Raw genomic sequence first — 20756 nt, 5'->3', positions numbered from 1 at the left:
TTACCACATTATACCCAGTTCAATGTGTTCATCTGTATAAGCCTGTTAAATAATACATTTCTGTTTTCTGTAACTGGAGCCCACTTGTCATAATATTACTGCTGCAACAGCTCACAGTCTGCCAGTCTACTATTTATTCTATATAATAAAGCAGGCCAAGTAAAGAAATAAAAAAATAAATAAAGAAATAAAAAAAAAACTCACTTGTGGATATTGGTGCAGACACATCTGCTTCCAAGCCTCAAAATCATATCAATACCACAGTACCGTCCCTGCATCCCAGTTTATTATCTGAGAACTTGGCTTTTATAGCTGAAAATTGTCTCAGAAGACATGAAACTAGAAAGCTAATACTGATAAGGGACTTGAAATATAGGAAAAGCTAGTCCAGTGGTTATTCACACATTTAAAACATAGTCAAGAGACTACTCAGACTCCTCTAAAAAGTGTGACGGCCCAGAGAGGCAACAGCTGAGGAGTACTGAGCGAAGAACAGAAAGAGCTGGACAGAATGACACTACATCAAATTAAAACGGATTTCAAGGCTCTGTGAGACCTTTTGTTTGAGATGTTGACACGTTGGGTTGTTAAAATGAGGATGCGCATGTAAAGTCGTGACTGGCCAGTAGCAGTGATTTTTCTGGATTCATTGTGAGGATTTGGCAGTTGTGTTTTATTGAAGAATAAAAGGAATAAAAGGATCATTTGGGAAAAAAAGACAAAAGAATATTATAAAACACTTTATTTTAAGTGCAGTTATTGCTACACTGTGAAGAAGGGGGAAAAAAAGGAAGAAAAAGGATTAGGCAAAAGTTATATTCTGGTTAATGTAAAATTATATATAAGTTTTATAAGTATATATAAACCTCAAATCACAGATCTTTGTATGCAAATATCACAACATTGCTCTTGCCAATATTTTAAACACTTAGCCAATGGGATCATTTTAAACTTAAAATATTTAAATTTAACAATTTTTATTTTTTCTTATAAAAATTAAGCATAAAGCTTAAAGCCTTTCAGTTAAATTACAGTTCCTGCATAACATAAATACTAAATAAGTGAATTATAGCTATTACAATTAGTATTACATACACTAAATTTCAATGCAGTGCTGTCTAGCAAGTGCCGTAATAATGATAGTCAATTATAAAGCACCAACTGTATCTTCAATGCTGTCATAATATAACTGTTGAATGTTTCTTGAGGGGGGTGCACACTGTATGATTTATAATTGTCCTTTACGCTGTAAGCCATGTCACACTGTGGAATCTCAGTTGCCATTAATATCAGACTGTACGGCAATCAAACGGACGCATGCAAGAAGACTCGTTCAGAGTTTTACATCATCAATCTGTGAAACGTTCAGTGATGTGAGCTGCATTACATGTGGGTGAGAAATGGTGGCAGGCAAACAAAAATAATCTCTAGTGTTATGGCTTCTCTTGAAAACAAAACTAGAAAAAAACTAAAGTGGTGGTTTGTTGTTGTTGCACTAATTGCGTCATCAGGTTCTGCGCTCCTATTGGTTTTTGATTTGACGGTTGTCGTAGGAGATTCATAACGATTCATTACAATTGATTCATTAAACAAGATTAGGTTGTCGAGTAAGGACAACAATGACAAAATAAACAGATCATGGGTCATTATTCTAATGTCATTTAAGCACACAAGACAGGCATCCGCAGAGCTAAAAAAAATGGAACAACCTCTTTGATCTCTTAGATGTTGTTCACATCAAAGGTTGCATTGAATATTCTAGGTATAACGTCATTTCACTTTGATGGTTTACTATGATATTAATGTTAATAGGCAATAATGAAGTGGCCCTTTCACAACAAGGATGACAATAAAGATACAGTTAGAACAGATAGAAGCGATTTCGTTGGAACGATTTTTTTTTTTTTTTTTTTTTTTTTTTTTTTTTTTACAGCTGATGAAAGATAAAAACCATTGACAGCAAAACTGCAGTGCACACTTAACAGAATGATATCACTTGTTGTTGTGGACGCTAATATAGTTATCTTTACAGCTATTGTTCTTGGTGTGGACAGGCCTTTAGCCATACATGTTCTCTGTAGCGTCAGCTGAACTGGGTGGGAAAGACATTTGCATTTACTCTTTAAGACCATATGGATTGCTCGTGGTCTTGGCTGCTCTTCACCTGACCTTTCACCTTGGCCAAAATGCTGACATAACATGAGGAGGCTAGCCAGGTCAATAAGCCGTTAACAGACCTAACAATCATGGCTAGCCGATAGCCTGTGCAGAGATCTTGACATCCATGAATTCTGATGAGGACATGGTGTACTAATCTTGTGGGTGTAGAGATGAGCTGCTGCAATGAGATAAGTGGTACGTTTACAGTAAGCTGGCAAGGTTAGAAGAAAAAAAATACAATCATTCACTCTCATCTAATGCAGGAGATTGTCTCTAGGCCATCCATTTCAGATTTAGATTGAGTTTACGATAACACACAGACAGCCGCCCCATCATGAAGCACTACTGCCATTGTTTAATGCAGAGTGAGATGTTATGTATCATTTAATGCTCTCCCAACTGCATAAACAACTGTATAACCCCATGAAGCAAGGTTTGTTTCAATTATTGGCCATTTGTTGCAAAGCCCAGGTAGCCTGGTAATACCAGACTCTGCTACTTCACTTTGCTTCGTAGACAGAGTCTGGAATGGCATAATAGAGAAGTGTTTTCTCTCTCGCTAGGGGGCGCTTGTCTGAAGTTTAAAATCATTGGTTACCCGTAAGCCAATCAGATAAGTTTAGTTATGACGTATGTTATGCGCCTGTACAGCCGCATCGAAGCACAGACATCATGCATCGAACTCAAATCTATGATTGAACTTCCACTGTAAACCTGTTGTAAACATGATAAAACAAATGTTTATCAAACACTCTTCTTGTTCTGGCTTCAGTTTGAAAAAAAGAGTTGAATGTTCTCCATAACAGAGCGAATTGCATCCCGTGTCTCGTTTCCCATTTCCGCGGTCGTTTCGGTTTTCGATTTCTCTAACCTACAATGTAAAACTCGGCGCTTAGCGTCTACGTCACGGCTCTCAGCCCGCCCTCTGTTCGTTGATTGGCCTGGCTGTTTCCAGACCGGTGGCAAACAGAAAGCTCTGACGCTGTATCAGACTGCGTACAGAAGCGAAATGAAATTGAGCGGAAGTAGGAAGTCTGACGTAGTCAGGCTAAAGCCCAGGTGGGACAATAATACATTGATTGAAAGCCAACATCCAATAAACAATTACATGGTATTTCCGATACGAATTATGCTTTTATAGACAAGTGCATAAAGGCATCAGGAAGTAAGGAAAGAAGTATGTCAGGAAAAATGTTAGGAATTAAAAAGGAAGCAAGAAAAAGACATAGGCAGGCAAAGGCAGCAGGCAGGAAGTTAAGATAGAAGGAAGGAAGAATGTACAAAAGTCAGGAAAATGTCAAAGAAAAAAGGAGGAAATAGAGGTCAGGAATCTAAGAAATCAGGAAGGAAGTACAGAAGGAACAAGGAAGTAGGGCTGCACGATTAATCGCATGCTATTCTCACGCGCATTTCGTCAGTAAAGCCGGTTCCCTGATTACCGCTAAATCGTCATCACCTGCTTTCAAATGAAGCGGCATTTAATAGACAGAGCCGTAGATCACTGAAAAGCCACACAATATCGCGTTAATATCGCAGATGAATCGCCTGCGATAATGAACGCGATATTGCGTGGCTTGTCTTTGAACTACGGCTCTGTCTATTAAAAGGCGCTCCGTTTAAAAACAGGTGATGGCGATTTAGCGGTAATCAGGGAACCGGCTTTACTGACGAAATGCGCGTGAGAATAGCATGCGATTAATCGTGCAGCCCTACAAGGAAGTCAGGAAAACAAGAACATAGGAAGGCAGGCAGGTAAGAAATCAGGAAGGAAGTACAGAAGGAACAAGGAAGTGAGAAAAACAAGAAAATATGAAGGCAGGCAGGTAAGAAATCAGGAAGGAAGTACGGAAGGAACAAGGAAGTCAGGAAAACAAGAAGGCAGGCAGGTGAGAAATCAGGAAGGAAGTACAGAAGGAACAAGTCAGTCAGGAAAACAAGAAAATAGGAAGGCAGGCAGGTAAGAAATCAGGAAGGAAGTACGGAAGGAAGTTAGAGGAAAGGATAGAGAAAGAAAAGGGGAGAAAGGAAATTAGCCAGTTAGAAAGGCAAGAAGGAAGTCAAAATGGAAGTAAGGGCCTTCCAAAAGGACACAAAAAAGTAAGTCAGGAAGGAAGTAAGGAAGGAAAAAATAATGGATGGAATGAAAAAAGAAAAGAAGGCAAGTAAGAAGGAAGGATAGGACCAGACCAAACAAGTGACATTATTACCATAATGTATGAGTTTTTGGGAAGTCATTCTTCTCATGCAGTCTTTAAAAGTTAGTTCACCCAAAAATTAAAATTCTGTCATTAATTACTCACCCTCATGTCATTCCAAACCCATATGACCTTCGTTCTTCGGAACACAAATTATAAAATACTTTTTGTGTGCAAAAACCAAACAAAAAAAACGACTTTACTAAACAATATCACATTCACCATGTCAGCTGCGTAGCAGAAAGACCTAAAAGAGATTGTTGTATAAAGTCATTATTTTTGTATTGTTTTTACACACAAAAGGTATTCTTGTCACTTCATAAAATTAAGATTGAACAACTGTAGTCACATGGACTATTTTAACGATATCTTTATACCTAAAATTGCTGTCTATAAAAGAGTCAAGCAAGCTCAAATTATCTTCATTTGTGTTCTGAAGATGACCGAAGGTCTTATGGGTGTGAAACAAGATGAGGGTGAGTAATTAATGACAGATTTTTCATTTTTAGGTGAACTAACCCTTTAAAAGAATTGCCACTGAACCACAAACAGGTTGTCGTTTCAGCTAGTAACTCTCTCACCATACACAATACACTTTGGCTAAATGCAATGATCAAAATAATCTCAAAGACTCAAAGCATAGACCTCACATGCAGCTGCTCTAGTGACATTATATAGAGAAGAGAGGCTTAAAATACCTCCATATCCTCTAAATGCCCTCCAGGGTCAGATGATGTTGAGGTAGACAAACACAGCAGTAGTTTGAGGTTCAGTCATTCAGTCAGTGTCCTGTTAGCATGAATTAAGATTCACATTCAAAGGGGAGGAGGGATGTTTATACAGGTGAGAGACGATTTCAGCTGTGAAACTAACATGATCAGTTTAAAATAACCAAGAGACACAGCAAGAAATGCCTCCTGTAAATAAAGCCGTACGGAGCAACACCTGTGATAATGCTACATACGAGAAGGCAGGAAACATCTGTGGAGATCTGAATAATCACAAAGTGAGCAAACAAATAGCTACCGTCTACACAGCCCTCAGGACCACACAAATCCTATCAGTGTAATTACCTTTCATCTCAAAAGGGCACTAGAGAGGAACAATCCATATTCCTGTCCTAATTTCTCATTTTCATGCAAAAGCATGCTCACACACACATTGAGTGCTCAAGAGAAGGGCAAGTTATTTGCAGGCATTAAGACTTCAAAAGGCCATCACTTCTCATTCTCTGGTGGTATGCACTACATGCCAACACAAGAATAATAAAGACCCCTGGATCACAGAAACAGCCACAATAAGGCAAATTGGGGGGGTTGGGGTGTTGGTGGGACATTATACTACAGACCACCTCTCTGTCCTTTGAAGAAATAAATTCAGTTCATTATTTTTGTTACAGAGTTTGCTTTGTCCACTCAGGAGACCTTATGCCATTTTGATGTCTTAGGTCTGTTTCCACATGCAAGCAGTCAGTGGTGCTGTGTCTCTACTCTGAAGATAAAGCAATTTCTGTGTTAATACATCACTATTTCCTTTAATAATGGCCATAAATTATAAAATGGATAAGCTACTAAGAACTATTAAAAACGTGTTAGGCATAAAAAGTAATTTACACAAGAATGGCAGCACATTTCTATTTCCATCCAAATGTTTTTTAAACCACACGTATAGCAAAAGATAGCCTTTTTTGCAATAGCAAGAAAGCAATAGAGTGGAAGTGGTAGAGTGAACAAGACATTCATTGGCAATAAGAATCGAAAACAATAAAAAACACAAAAGATAAATAAATATTATATTAAACGGTTAGTTCACCCAAAAAAGAAAATTCTGTCATTTATTACTCACCCTCATGCCGTTTTACACCCGTAAGACCTTCATTAATCTTCGGAACACAAATTAAGATATTTTAGTTCAAATCCGATGGCTCCGTGAGGCCTTCATAAGGAGTAACGTCACTTCCTCTGTCAAGATCCATAAAGGTACTAAAAACACATCTAAATCAGTTCATGGGAGTACAGTGGTTCAATATTAATATTATAAAGCGACGAGAATATTTTTGGTGCGGCAAAAAAAACAAAATAACGACTTATTTAGTGATGACCAATTTCAAAACACTGCTTCAGGAAGCATCGGAGCATTATGAATCAGTGTATCGAATCATGAATCGGATCGCGGCGGTTCAAACCCGCCAAACGGCTGAAATCACGTGACTTTGGCGCTCCGAACTGCAGATTCGACACACAGATTTACTGTGCTCCGATGCTTCCTGAAGCAGTGTTTTGAAATCGGCCATCACTAAATAAATAAGTCGTTATTTTGTTTTTTTTGGCGCACCTAAAATATTCTCGTCGCTTTATAATATTAATATTGAACCACTGTACTCACATGAACTGATTTAGATGTGTTTTTAGTACCTTTATGGATCTTGACAGAGGAAGTGACGTTACTCCCTATGAAGGCCTCACGGAGCCATCGGATTTGAACTAAAATATCTCAATCTGTGTTCCGAAGATTAATGAAGGTCTTACGGGTGTGGAACGACATGAGGATGAGTAATAAATGACAGAATTTTCATTTTTGGGTGAACTAACCCTTTAAATTATATTAAATATTACATTTAAATAAAATTACTTTAAATTTAAATAAGTCATTTCATTTAAATAAAATTGAACTGTCCCCACATCTCTCCAAGGATGGCTGCATTTTTCCACTTCTTTTTCTAATTCTGTGCAAATGAAGATGATGTAAAACATCCGCTTTAAGGATTATTTCAGTTTAGAATTCAAATTTCGTAATAATTTACTCACCCCCATGTCATCCAAGATGTTTATGTAATTCTTTCTTCAGTCGAAAAGAAATTAAGGTTTTTGAAAGAAACATTCCAGTATTTTTCTCCATATAGTGGACTTCAATAAGGTTCAACGGATTAAAGGTCCAATTTGCAGTTTAAATGCAGCTTCAAAGCGCTCTACATGATCCCAGCCAAGAAATAAGGGTCTTTTCTAGCAAAACGATCTTCATTTTCTATATAAAAATATAAAAAATTATATACTTTTTAACAACAAATGCTCATCTTGCGCTACTTTGCGATGCGCCACACATTACGTAATCACGTTGGAAAGGTCACGTGTGACGTAGGCGGAAGTACCGCAGTACCGCATCTTCAATTTTACCTTTTTGTTTTTTTTTTGCAAATGCCATTTGCACGTTCTATGTATGTTCGCTTTGTAAACACTTACTCAGTACTTCCACTTACGTTGTGTGTGACCTTACCAACGTGATTACGTAATGTGTGGCACATTGCAGAGCAGTGCAAGATGAGCATTTGTGGTTATTTGCTAGATAAGACCCTTATTCCTCATCTGGAATTGTGTAGAGCCCATTGAAGCTGCAGTGAAACTGCAATTTGGACCTTCAACCCACTGAACCCTGTTGAAGTCACCAATATGAAGAAAAATCTGGGAATGTTTTCCTCAGAAACCTTAATTTCTTTTCGACTGCAGAAAGAAAGACAAACATCTTCAATGACATGGGGGGGTGAGTAAATTATCAGAAAATTTGAATTCTGAAGTGAACTAATCCTTTAAGTGTGCACAGGTCAGTGATTTTCAGACAGTGTGTGCCTGGCTTTAAGCACTGGAAATCACCTTCCCACCCCTGTAAAGTTTTATAATGCTGTATCTCTTTATCGGCTCCACAGCTGCTTTTCTCCTAATCCAGATCACTTTTATTCATTCAGTAAAGCTCCTTCAAGTTCCTGTCACAACCAAGAGCGACAGGAAATCTTTATCCTCCATACTTGTTAATGACGGGCACGAATACAATCTAACATTCTGCGTTCATTTGTCAGTTAATTATTCATGTCCATTCCCCTCATAGCATAATCATTCTTTCATTTCCTGTTGCCGCATAAACTGAGAAACTGCAGACGATTACTGCAAATCAGACTGAAAATTTCAAAGCCCACTCTGTTTGACAATAACAGTACTTGGGAGATGAGATATCAGATCATTGCACAGAAAAACACCTCCCAGGCTGCTTCAATGGACCTGATCGGGCCATCAGCTGCCATGTGGATTTCAGCTGGAGGGACTAAATGTAATGTTGGCATGGGTCACGCTGACCACATATCTCCAGGGGGCATAAATACCAGGAATGTGGCTTCTCTGATGCGAGCCAATTAAGTTGCATAAACAGGAATGCATGACTGGCTGGCATAAAATTGAGGAAATGCCTCTTGGGATTGTGAATGACACTGAATGAAACCACTTTCTCATTCTGCAGCATTCTACACTGAATATATCTGTGAAAATAAAATGAAAAATGACATTGCTAAAAGCCACTTTTGGTGATCTCAGCCCACACTTGGTGATGTCACCCCACATTTCAGACGGGTTTCTGGCAAGTCACTCTCATTTCCATGTCATCGCTTGTCATTATGACTCCACAGACAGAAACAGTGCTGGAATGGTGGAATATTCCACCACATCACAAGCAGTGACTGGTGAAGTGCTGGTGAAACAAACAGCAGCCCTCCTCATATTCCCGCTGACAGGGAGACTGATAAAGGGGTTGAGCGTGTGAGATGGTTTCTGCAGGGAGAGGTTTGAGATATGCTTTAATATTCCAAGCAGAAGCTCCTATCTTGGGCTCCGCCGCACCCATGCATGGGCAGCTGGGGGTGTGTGAGCAGATTCGGTAATGATTCCAGAGGGGAGGTGTATGGATGCACAAAAAAAAAAAAAACTTTCGATGTGCTTCACATTGAATGGAATGATGTGGGGAGCAATTGCATCTGTAAGCAATTACTTAAAATGTAACTGCGGACATAGATGTATGCAAATGTGCCTCTTGGAGTGGTTACTTTAAAAAATTATGTTTTACTTCATAAATGTTGAAATTAATTACTTGTTGACAGCCTACAGGTTGACTGAAATGTCGCTATTCCTGTTGAATTCCTCTCAGTGTGGTAGTAATATCTCTTACTATTGCAAAAAATGACTTCTTAATGAGTTTAATTAGTCTTTTTTGACTTTTCAAGAAAAAAAATAAAAAATCTACATATCCTTAAAACAAGATAAATATCATATATCAACAATGCATAAGCCATTACAGGGATAGTTGACCCAAAAATGACAATTCTGACTTTCTTTTTACAAGATATTCTGTAAAATGTAAAATTTTATATTAATTTATTTAAATGTATTTAATTTTATTTTAATTTTATTAATTTTTTTTCTTATTTTATGTTATGCACATAAAAGTCAAAGTCATTGGGGTCAATTTTGTCATTATATGGACAAAAACATTTTTTCTTCCAAAATATTAATTTGTGTTCCACAGAAGGAGGAAATTTTCACAGAAGAAACGTAAATGATGTAAAATGATGACAAATTTCATTTTTTATCTCTTTAAAAGGAACACTCCACTTTTTTTCCACTTCTTTTTTCCAACTCCCCTAGAGTTAATCAGTTGAGTTTTACCGTTTTTGAATCCATTCAGTCAATCTCCAGGTCTGGCGGTATCACTTTTAGCATAGCTTAGCATAGTTCATTGAATCTGATTAGACCATTAGCACCTCGCTCAAAAAAGTTTCGATATTCTTCCTATTTAAAACTTGACTCTTCTGTAGTTACATCGTGTACTAAGACCAACAGAATTTGGTCTTTTCTATGGCTATGAACTATACTCATTCCGGTATAATAATCAAGGAACTTTGCTTCCTGCGCAGGCGCAATGATATTACGCAGTGCCTGTGACCCCCTGCGTGCTCAGGGAGCGTGCCTTGCAACCATGGAGACATTTGTGAGAGATGCTGTGTAATATCATTGTGCCTACTACACCCATGGTACGGCAGCAAAGTTCCTTGATTATTACACCGGAATGAGAGTACAGTTCCTAGCCATATCGGCCTAGAAAATCGCAACTTTTCATTTTCCGTCGGTCTTAGTACACGATTTAACTACAGAAGAGTCAAGTTTTAAATAGGAAGAATATTGAAACTCTGTGGTCATTTTTGAGCGAGATGCTAACGGTCAAATCAGATTCAATGAACTATGCTAAGCTATGCTAAAAGTGGTACCGCCAGAACCGGAGATCCGCTGAATGGATTCGAAAACGGTAAAACTCAACTGTTTCACTCTAGGGGAGTTGGAAAATGAGCCTATTTTCAAAAAAAGTGGAGTGTTCCTTTAAGACTTGATTTGTATTTTGTCTTATTGCACTGGCAGATTCAAGGATTTTTACATATTTTATCTGGAAAAACAGACAAATATACACATTAAGAATGTGACTTTTTTGCACTATACAACAGGAATCTTTTTGACAGCACAGCATGATTAAACATCTCACATCTCTGCAAATTAACAAAACTGAAAATCAACAACTTCCTCAGCCACACTAGAATTTGAGTGTTGCCAACAGAGAAATAGTTTTATTTGCTTCTCTGAGGCAGGTTGAAACATGCAAAACAACACACGTTCAATTACACAAGGCCGCCTAATAAAAAAAGCAGGTTTGAAGGGAAGATAAAACAAGGATGGGAGAGAAAATGCATTCTGCTCCTGTCAAATCTGTGTAACAGCCACTAGAGATGATTTCCACTGAAAAATGTATTTCTTATTCTAACATTGTATGAGACTTTGGGAAAAGGACTGAGGGTGTTTACATTAAAAAATTGCATGAATGTTGTTTGGTGACTAAGCAACGAGCCTGAGGCCCTCAGAGAGATGAACAGACTTGAACAGAATGTTAAAGCAGCTGTGGTAGTTTTATAGGTGTATGTCAGCAGCAAAAGTGCAAGTAAAGTTATATGACCAGATCTGCTGCTTGTGACAGACCGCTCATAAGATGCAAACATTTTAAAGGAAACCACATTAAAGCTTCCTCCCCATTTCACAAAGCTGATATAACCCTGTCTACTCCATAAACAACTAAAATCAACCAATGGAGAATGAAACAGATTTACCTCACACTGCACAGCTGAAGAAAAAGGGGAGACACTACAGCACACTTACTGAAAAAGTATAAGTGCTGAAAGTAAAGAAAATTATCATTTTTAGTTATGAATGATCTAATAAAATGAGACATTTGATCCTTTGTCATGACTCAGAAGAGTAAGTAAGTAAAGATTAATACAAAAAAAGTTTTCATGTTAACAATCCAACAACACAGTATGAATCTCAAAACAATAGCTGCTTCATAATGCCACACAGCATCATGACAGGAGGACTAATGTAAGTCAGCTTGTGAGTCAGTAATGATACACTCCCTCACCCTTCCTCCGCTCGCACATTAACACAATGTGTGGAAATTGCACCACTGCGGTCAATCAAGGCCGCACTCAGACAATGGCTTTAAGTACAATTTCACAGATGTACGACAAAAAAAAATCTCCTTCATCTGGTCCGGATGTATGACGGCAGTGCAAAGTTATGATTATGAAATTCATGGCAGATCCAATGACTTTCTGCTCAGAGATGATTTACGCCCTGATTTTGTTCAATGTTGAAGACGTGTTTGCTTGTTCAACTATTTGGCATCTGTTAAAGTAAAATACTATTTGATCCAAAAGTCATAGGCCACTAACAGGAATTTTCTTTGCAGTAATACACTTCTTTAAAATATTACAAACTAGCTTATTTGGTTAGTGACAAATGTCTAAACCAGGGGTCACCAAACAGCAGAATGTGATTGGTTCCATAGAGGTTGAGAAGACATAATGACAATGCATTGCACATTTTAGCTCCAAACGCACTTCAATTTATAGTCTTTGTTTGAGATAACTCTGCTTTGTCCCCAATATCCTTTTTTGACTATTTAGGACTTTTTTCTTTTACAAAGTACTACTGCTGCCCACATGGAAATGTGTAACTATTTCAAAAAAGTATTTCCTGGACCTCTTCTGGGATGGAAATATGGAGGCTGGACCTCTTGAAGCTCTTGGTTTAAGCAAAAGTGCAGAATATGAAATTCTTCAAAATTCTAAAAATGTTTAGAATTTAAATCAGTATTTTCAGTGTGGTCTAAGACTTTAGGACTCAAATGCATGTGAGCGCGGGTTGGCAGAAAAGATGTGGGGGTGAAAAACAGGAAAAACGGAGGAGGATATGACAGGTTAGCCTGAATATGTGGGAGGCCAAGAAGCTTCATGCCTTGGAACAGATAAGACTGAAAAAGATGAGCATGAGCCACAAGTCCACTGGTCAGGAAAGCATACAGCTGAGAAAAGCCTATCATCGGCACAGAAACCTCACCGACACAAGGCAAACTATGCTGGCTAACTTTAGACCCTTCACAAATTATTTTGTCTGTTTGAGAAGGGGAAAATATTCATATTTTCCTTCCTTCTGCTGTTTCCTTCCATTGTTTGCTTGCTGTCTTGAGCAACACTTGACCATGACTTTAACTATGTTCCACCATTTCAGTCAATCTTACACCTTTGCAACCAATTTATAACATTAAAGATGGTATAAATGCCAGCACTACCTCTACTGAGGTCTCTAGACTGGCCTAGGAGTCTTGAACTCAGCCAAAAAAAGAAGGCCCTTGAGCTTCATATCAGCCATGTAGAACACTCAGCCAGTGTTGCTCGCGGCTCGAATTTAAGGCTAAATGGTCTCCTGGTACCATCTGATCCCTTTGAGGTGGCCTCTTCTATGGACTCATCAATGATTGATGTGGTATGAATTAAACATAAACTGAGGGAAAGAGAGAAAACACTCAGCCACACACACATGGCCTCAGAGGAAGGAACATATAAGAAACTCAGATGCTCTTTCTTTAGAAGAAAAAACAAAATTAGGGATACACCGACATTCAAATTCCAGTTGTTATTGTCATGTAATAACAAATAGAAAAACACAAAAATCTTTACTAAACAAATAATAAAACTAACAATTAAAATGTATTATTGAAAATGGGTTAATTTTGAGATCTACTAAATATTACATCTAACAGTGTTATTATATTATTAGGGTTAGAGTTAAAGATTCATTTCAAATTAGCATTAGATGTCAAATGTAAAAATAGAGGAAATGCATGCACATTAAAATAGTATAATGTCAAATAATATCAAATATCCAAAAACATGTACATAAAATCATTGCTGATATAATGACCAATCATGCAAGTAAACGTTACATGATGTTTCGCATGGGTGTTACAAAATGTCGCAATACAAATACAGTATGCAACAATATGCATCATGGACAGCAGTTCACGATTGGCTTTTCATTAAAGGGTTAGTTCACCCAAAAATGAAAATTCTGTCATTAATTACTCACCATCATGTCGTTCCAAACCCATAAGACTTTCATTCATCTCCAGAACACAAATGAAGATTTTTTTTTTTTTTTTTATCTGAGTGATTTCTGTCCCTCCATAGACAGCTACACAAATACCACTTTGACCAGTCAAAAAGTTAATAAAGAGATCGTAAAACTTAATGATGTTTTATGAACAAAGTTCGGAACACATTAAAACGATCTAACTAATCATCACATAACTCCAACCAGCAGTCAATCAATCAGCAATCAACATGTCTAAACAATCAGCATGAGTAGAGACCTATATACGCAGTCGACTCACCTATGTTTTTTGACAGTTTTCAGACTCACACTCACTTGGTTACTTTCCTAAACCAGAAATGCAGGGGGAGTACTCTGGGTTCGGGCCAAATACCGAGCTCCGAGCCCTCTCCTCAGAAAGAACGCCAAATACACATACTATTACTATCTGATACGCATACTATTAACTATCTGATTATTTGTAAGTGTGAACTCATGAATCCATTTGAACTGAGGGGTTTAGTCCAAATATTCTGAAGAGACTCAATCGCTTTATAAACTGAACAGATTTAATTTAGACTTATAAACATTGATCAATGCACACATCGGTTATGGTAAACAGAAGTTCAAGTATGCTTGTTGACGTGCGAGAACCAATGAGGTTCATTCTCATGTGTTACTCAGCACATTTAAGCTTCCGCAAGAACCATTGAGCTTTGTTCTTTTTTGCACATCAAGCAGGTTCTGTTCAGCTTCTGTTTATGTTTGCTGATCAATATTTATTTGTGAATTTTCCTAAATTCCTAAATTCAATCTGCCTAAAAGCCTCAGTTCGATCCGTTCATCATATACAGCGATCGTGTCTTTTCAGAAAATTTGGACTAAACTACTCAATTCATATGGATTAGTTTTACGATCTCTTTTTGAAGCATCAAAGTGGTAGTTTTGTAGCTGTCAATTGAAAGTACAGAACTGGCTCAGATTTTATTAAAAATATCTTAATTTGTATTCCAAAGATGAACGAATGTCTTATGGGTTTGAACAACACGAGGGTGAGTAAATGATGAAAGAATTTTCTTTTGTGGGTGAACTAATTCTTTAAAATTGTAAACGCAGAGATGCTAAAACTTTGCTGTCTGCTTGAGCATCCTGACCAGCCTGACGTACTGTAGTGAAACCAAACATTTGTAATAGAATACAAATTTTCAGGTGTCCAGTCCTCTTGCTGAGTCACAACACAGACAGCACACCACAGATTTAAGATATTAATTGAATCAATTAGACTTGGACTCTGTTCAAAGCTGCAGGCTTTGGCAGCTTTAACAAACTCACACTACGTTAAATTAATCAGTAAGAGACATCTGATGCTAACCCGGTCACTAATGCCAATTCACACTGATTAGGAAGCACGAGGAGAACTACATTTTCACATTAGGTAATCCACTCTACTTCATTTGCAAGCCCAAAATAAACAAACGTAAGAGAGTGCGCATAGCAACATAAAGCTCTATGATTAAAATCATCTCCAAAAGGGCATTATAATGGCATGAAGGAGTCAAACGGTGATCCTTCAGGCAAGCTAACACACTAAATGAGGTGGACAGTGGGTGATGGGGGGAAGCTGGGAAATCAGAGTCAGACGACATCTGTGCTGCAGGCAAAGAGGATTACACACACCAAGTTCAAAGCTCTAAATGTTTAAAGAGTTTACACAATTTTTTAGCTGAATGGAGAAGATACCTATAGCATCTGAATCAGCTTCTGGTGACGTGAAGTCGCACAGATACATACTGAAGTGTCATGCACTCTTAAAACAATAATAGCGTGCTCGTTCACACTTAACTTCTTATATGATGCAGGGGTTGATTTCTTGAAACGTCCTATCTTAAAGTTGGCATAAAATGGAAGTCGCAATCATCTTTTCTTCCCTATTGTGGTGTCCAAATGAAACGGCTTCTCGAACAAGAAAAAATGCAGAGCGGGTCTTGATTTTGTTCTTGATTTTGGGACTTGATTAGATCGTTGTTTGCTACTGCTGTGATCTCATGTGAAAGACAGGTTGTAAAACAGTATACACACCATCAGAGAAGAAAAGAGATGTCGCTGCAAGAGGGAGGGGACGTTATTTTGATTTAAGATTATGAGTGCACATGACATTAAAAATAATGTGCACAGATAAATTACACATAATAAATACAGCAACATTCTTTAAAAAAAAAAAGATAGTCCATTTTGATTTCATAGTGACTTAATCTGACAAGGAGATCTGACAATGGTTTAAATGAGACTAACTCAAATGCTTATGGTGACTAAACAGATAAGATTCTGAGTTAGGATGATCCGCAAAGGAGTCATGTTACACAAAGCTACTCTAGATTCCTATGCTATCTAGTAGCCATGGTAATTTTGTTAGAATCATGTCTGTATTTTATGGCTTCTGATCCTCACCTGTCCTGAAAGCTCAGGTCTCAGCAACCTTTTTTAGATCCTCATTATTTCTCTCCAACAAACACAAGATTAAATGTCACACACACCTGCAAACACTTTTAACCTGGCTTTAGCAGCTTAAATAAACCTTGGGAGTCTTGATGGAAAGTAAAAGTATACCAGCAACACGATTAATGAAATCACTGTGGTTGCCCACAAACAGAAGCATCTAGTGGTATCAAAACTTCCTCATGATGGATAGTCTCAATTTCCTCCTGTTGTGGTAACTGTGATAAATGGCTTCAGTTAAAATCCACTTTTTCCTTGAGAGTCCCATTTAATCAAAATGCCAACTACGTAATTATAATAAGCAAATGCTAGTAATAGAACAGAACCTAGAGAGCTGCCTAAATAACAGTAATTGTTTTTACCTGAAGTGTTCTTAACCCTGCGTTATCGTGTTCCATATTTCACAGGCATTAGTTATCGTTCTAATTTGCATATTTATCAGGCCAATAACACTGATTGGACAATAACAACCGCTGGCTATTCAAATCCTCTCTGGTTGTATTTTGACGTCTTCTAGTCAAGTCATAATGCTTTGAACAATACTAATTGCTTCACATTAATAAACGGGGAAATAATAGTGTTAAAGTTATAAATAAAAACATCAGTTAAGAAACGAAAGCAGCTATACAGAAGTGACTTGAAACAATGAAACTACACACACAGCGCGTGAAAGTTTCTGAGACTGGCCAAAGTCTATGAATATTTAATCAGGTAGCTCGTGATTGGTTGTCTGTTGCTAAACAACACATCGTAACATTCGAGCACAAGCAGTGCTAAAAACAACGCTAATCCTCTTTCAAAATTACAAATACGAAACGTTGCTTAACACTGGCTTAAAAACTAAATTTTACCAGGGTTTTACAAAAGAACCCTAGTGATAATTGTAGAGTGACAAACTGTTGTTGGTAGCTCACTAGGTTTTAGCAACTGGGTTAACAAACTAACCTGGCTTTACGGTCTTCAGACGGAGGGGTTCGCGAAAGTGTCGGATGACGGCGAGTGTGTCTCGGTTTGTCAGTCCGCTGACAGGCGTGCCGTTCACCTCCAGAAGCACATCTCCGGGACCAGGTAGCCTGCCGACATGGCACACTAACGCGTCCGACAACACCTGTCCCAGGTGCGGGAACTCTCCGTGCTCGGCTCCCCCGCTTATCTCCAGTGCGGCGCTGAGCTCCCCGGCGTTACCCCACGAAACGGCGCATTCCTGCACTTTACTGGACCAATGTTTCTTCTTTTTCAGTGTCTTGGACATGATTAATCCCTTTAGTAAACGAGTGTCTTAAAACAGGTTATTTCCTTATGCAAACGCGTTTAAAGCGCAGTAAAGCACAGCGGCTTCATTCCCATGTCTTGGTGAAAAAGATTTTTTAAAAAAGGTTTCAAAACTTCAGAGTCGGCATTGCTCGGTTCTTAAAATATATTCCCTGTATGGTTCAGTCAAAATTCACGTATTGAGACCCGAGCTCAAATGAAGGTAAAAGGGCTCTTCATTGCCTTAAAATCTATGCTAGACCTCACTGCTCACCAAGAAGTGTCGCCAAATATCGTCTTCACGATCCAAACAAGCGCTTTCTAGGAGAAAAAGACACGGAAATAGCAATAAACTACCAGCCGAAGCAGGACAGCCTTTATCCAGGCAAATAAAAAAAAAACAAATACAGCCTCAAATCGCTTGGTAATACCGGCTGATGAATGAAACGCCGTAGAAAACACTCACATCCGTGTGTAATCCCTCGCGATCTAGGGCGACTGTTGTTAACTTGGGTTTCGCGCACCTGTTCCAATGACATCAGCTACCGGCGCGTTCACGGGAAACGACGAACAACAATATACCTGGATCGGGAATACGCGACTAACTAGGTCCACTGTCCGACGACCTTTGATTATGTAGAAACGCCCTCTTGTGTGGGTTGATGTTGTCTGTGTAGAGCTGTCATCGCCCGTCGGTGATTAATTGTAGGCGCAGATTTGCAACTTTGTAGATTTTCACCTTGTTACTTGCGCCAAACGAGAGCAGCGACTGTCAGTGGCGCGCACCGACACCAATGCAGAGTGGACGAGAGCGGGGCAGCCAATGAGAGCGAGAGGGCGGGCTTTCCCATACTATTTCACAATACTAAACTTAAAAAGCCTCTCTCTCTCTCTCTCTCTCTCTCTCTCTCTCTCTGCCGTGCTTCTAGGGCTAAAAGGTGTTGACTCTGTTAAGGAAAAATTTACTTGCTGCCCTTACAGAGTCTTGAAAATGCCTGATGAAATGTATTTTGAAGATAGTAAGTGGTAAACCAAGGGTTTTCAACCCCCATCCAGAATATTAACCAATCCAAACAAAGTTTAAAAGAAAAAAAAAGCTAAATTTTCTTGGTAAAACTTCATAACATTTTCATAATAATAATAATAATAACAATAATTTATTTGTACAGCACCTTTCATTACAAAAATGCACCTCAAAATGCTCCAAATAGGTTACTTCAAATGAAAAATATTAACAGAACATTAAAGATGAACCCCACTTTATGGAATAAGATCATACAAATAAGAATATACAGTTAATATACATACAATGCATAACAAAAGATGGACATTAACATTATATAATGCTTATGATCATACATTAAAAAATTGTGATTCAAATTTAGAAGTGTCATAAAATAGAACTTGAATATCAACCTATTTAAATGGGACTCCCTTTAGATGCCCTAGAGGTGTTCACTGAACCCTGTTTGAAAACCATGGATGTAAAAGAAAATAGAACAACTTCATAATATATTGGTCTGTTATTATGGGTTCATGTGTTGAACAGCTGTGCATATAAACCTTGTAATTTCACACCACCTGTTACACACATTTTTGCACATTAGCATGTTTTTTCTATGATTTTGCTTTATAATATAAACATGTAATTTCTTTCTTGCATTAATAGTAGTTTTACAAAGATATTACAGTTAAACAATATTATATAACAGTCTTATCGGGGGTTTAATCCAAGCTTCTAGGATTGATGCTGTATTATAGTGCCACCTTCTGTTGTAGTATAGAATTGCACCCTGTAAAAAAAAAAAAAGAGTAGGGGAAGATGGGAAAGATGCATATATACATATATGTTGTGTATATACACACACAAACCCGATTCCATAAAAGTTGGGACACTGTACAAATTATGAATAAAAACAGAATGCAATGATGTGGAAGTTTCAAATTTCAATATTTTATTCAGAATACAACATAGATGACATATCAAATGTTTAAACTGAGAAAATGTATCATTTTAAGGGAAAAATAAGTTGATTTTAAATTTCATGGCATTAACACATCTCAAAAAAGTTGGGACAAGGCCATGTTTACCACTGTGTGGCATCCCCTCTTCTTTAATTACAGTCTGCAAATGTCTGGGGACTGAGGAGACAAGTTGCTCAAATTTAGAAATAGGAATGTTGTCCCATTCTTGTCTAATACAGGCTTCTAGTTGCTCAACTGTCTTAGGTCTTCTTTGTCGCATCTTCCTCTTTATGATGCACCAAATGTTTTCTATGGGTGAAAGATCTGGACTGCAGGCTGGCCATTTAGCCATGATGTTGTAATTGATGCAGTATGTGGTCTGGCATTGTCATGTTGGAAACGGGTGTGTCTCATACGTTCTGAAAAGTGAAGCCACGGGCTCTTTGATCGCCCCCTGGAGGCTGGATGCAGTACATGTCATAAACCCCGCCCTCTCAATGCAGTCGAATGAGACTTCAGTGAAAACTTAAAAATAAATTCTGTTTCAAATAAAACTTTCTTAAAGATGGTTTTGATCATTTAAGGTAGTTGTTATCACACTGATATATATTCAATTGTTCGTTTTTGTGATGATTTAGATTTTAGCTAGCAATTTGATGCTATAAAAACGGGGCGTGTCGTCATGATTCGAAGTTGATTGACAGCTTGTCTGAGGACTGTCGGAGCTTCGAGGGGAGATTGAAGATGTATTAACTAACTGTTAATTTTCAATTTCTTTGTTATTTAACACCAATAAAATTAGTTTTTCAGCAGTAAACTGTACTAACCGACCTACAGGATCTGACGGATCACTAAACCTTTTTCTGTAACATTAAATATGGGCGTTATAAGCTAATTAATAAATGTTATTAGTTAAGATAACACACCTAATGTTAACCATGTCGGGAAAAAGCAGATGATCGTTATCTGGCAGTTATTTTTGTTATTTTTATGGGTATAAAATAATAATTAGCAGGACAAAACTAATGATAGCCTACTCTAATTACAGCAATCGATCTCCTGTAACGTTAGTTGAACTTGATTTAAAATGGCAGGACCGTTTCTGACGTTTTAGAGTTGTTTCTAGTGCATATTATATTGATTTTATCTACTGAATTTGCTGTTTCAAAAATATTATTGCTCTAGAAACAGAATAGCCTATTATTTTATAGGTAGAATTTTAAATTGTATATAATTTTTATAGTCTATTTAAAATACATGAATGATGACGCAGTCGTCTGGGCGGAAGTTTGATATCGCGACTCCGCCTCCGGGCTCCACTGACGATTCCTTCTGCGCATGCCCAGGCTCCAAACATTTTTTTTTTTTGACGTATTGCGTAACGTGTCAGCGCCCATTCAAC

At 37.8% G+C, this 20756-nt stretch overlaps 1 protein-coding gene across 2 annotated transcripts in view; it reads right to left on the bottom strand.

Moving 5' to 3' along the window:
• Positions 1-18153, bottom strand: part of magi3a (membrane associated guanylate kinase, WW and PDZ domain containing 3a) — a 175300-nt gene extending 157147 nt beyond the window's left edge. For both annotated transcript variants that reach the window (XM_067371557.1, XM_067371558.1), the window contains exon 1: positions 17084-18153. In XM_067371557.1, coding sequence (XP_067227658.1) covers positions 17084-17390 — 307 coding nt within the window. In that variant the 5' untranslated portion in view covers positions 17391-18153. The remainder of the gene's footprint in view (positions 1-17083) is intronic.
• Positions 18154-20756: the final 2603 nt, after the last annotated feature.

This window comes from Chanodichthys erythropterus, chromosome 20, assembly GCF_024489055.1.
Source record: "Chanodichthys erythropterus isolate Z2021 chromosome 20, ASM2448905v1, whole genome shotgun sequence".
Taxonomy (NCBI): domain Eukaryota; kingdom Metazoa; phylum Chordata; class Actinopteri; order Cypriniformes; family Xenocyprididae; genus Chanodichthys; species Chanodichthys erythropterus.
This window is presented reverse-complemented; position numbering and strand designations above follow the sequence as displayed.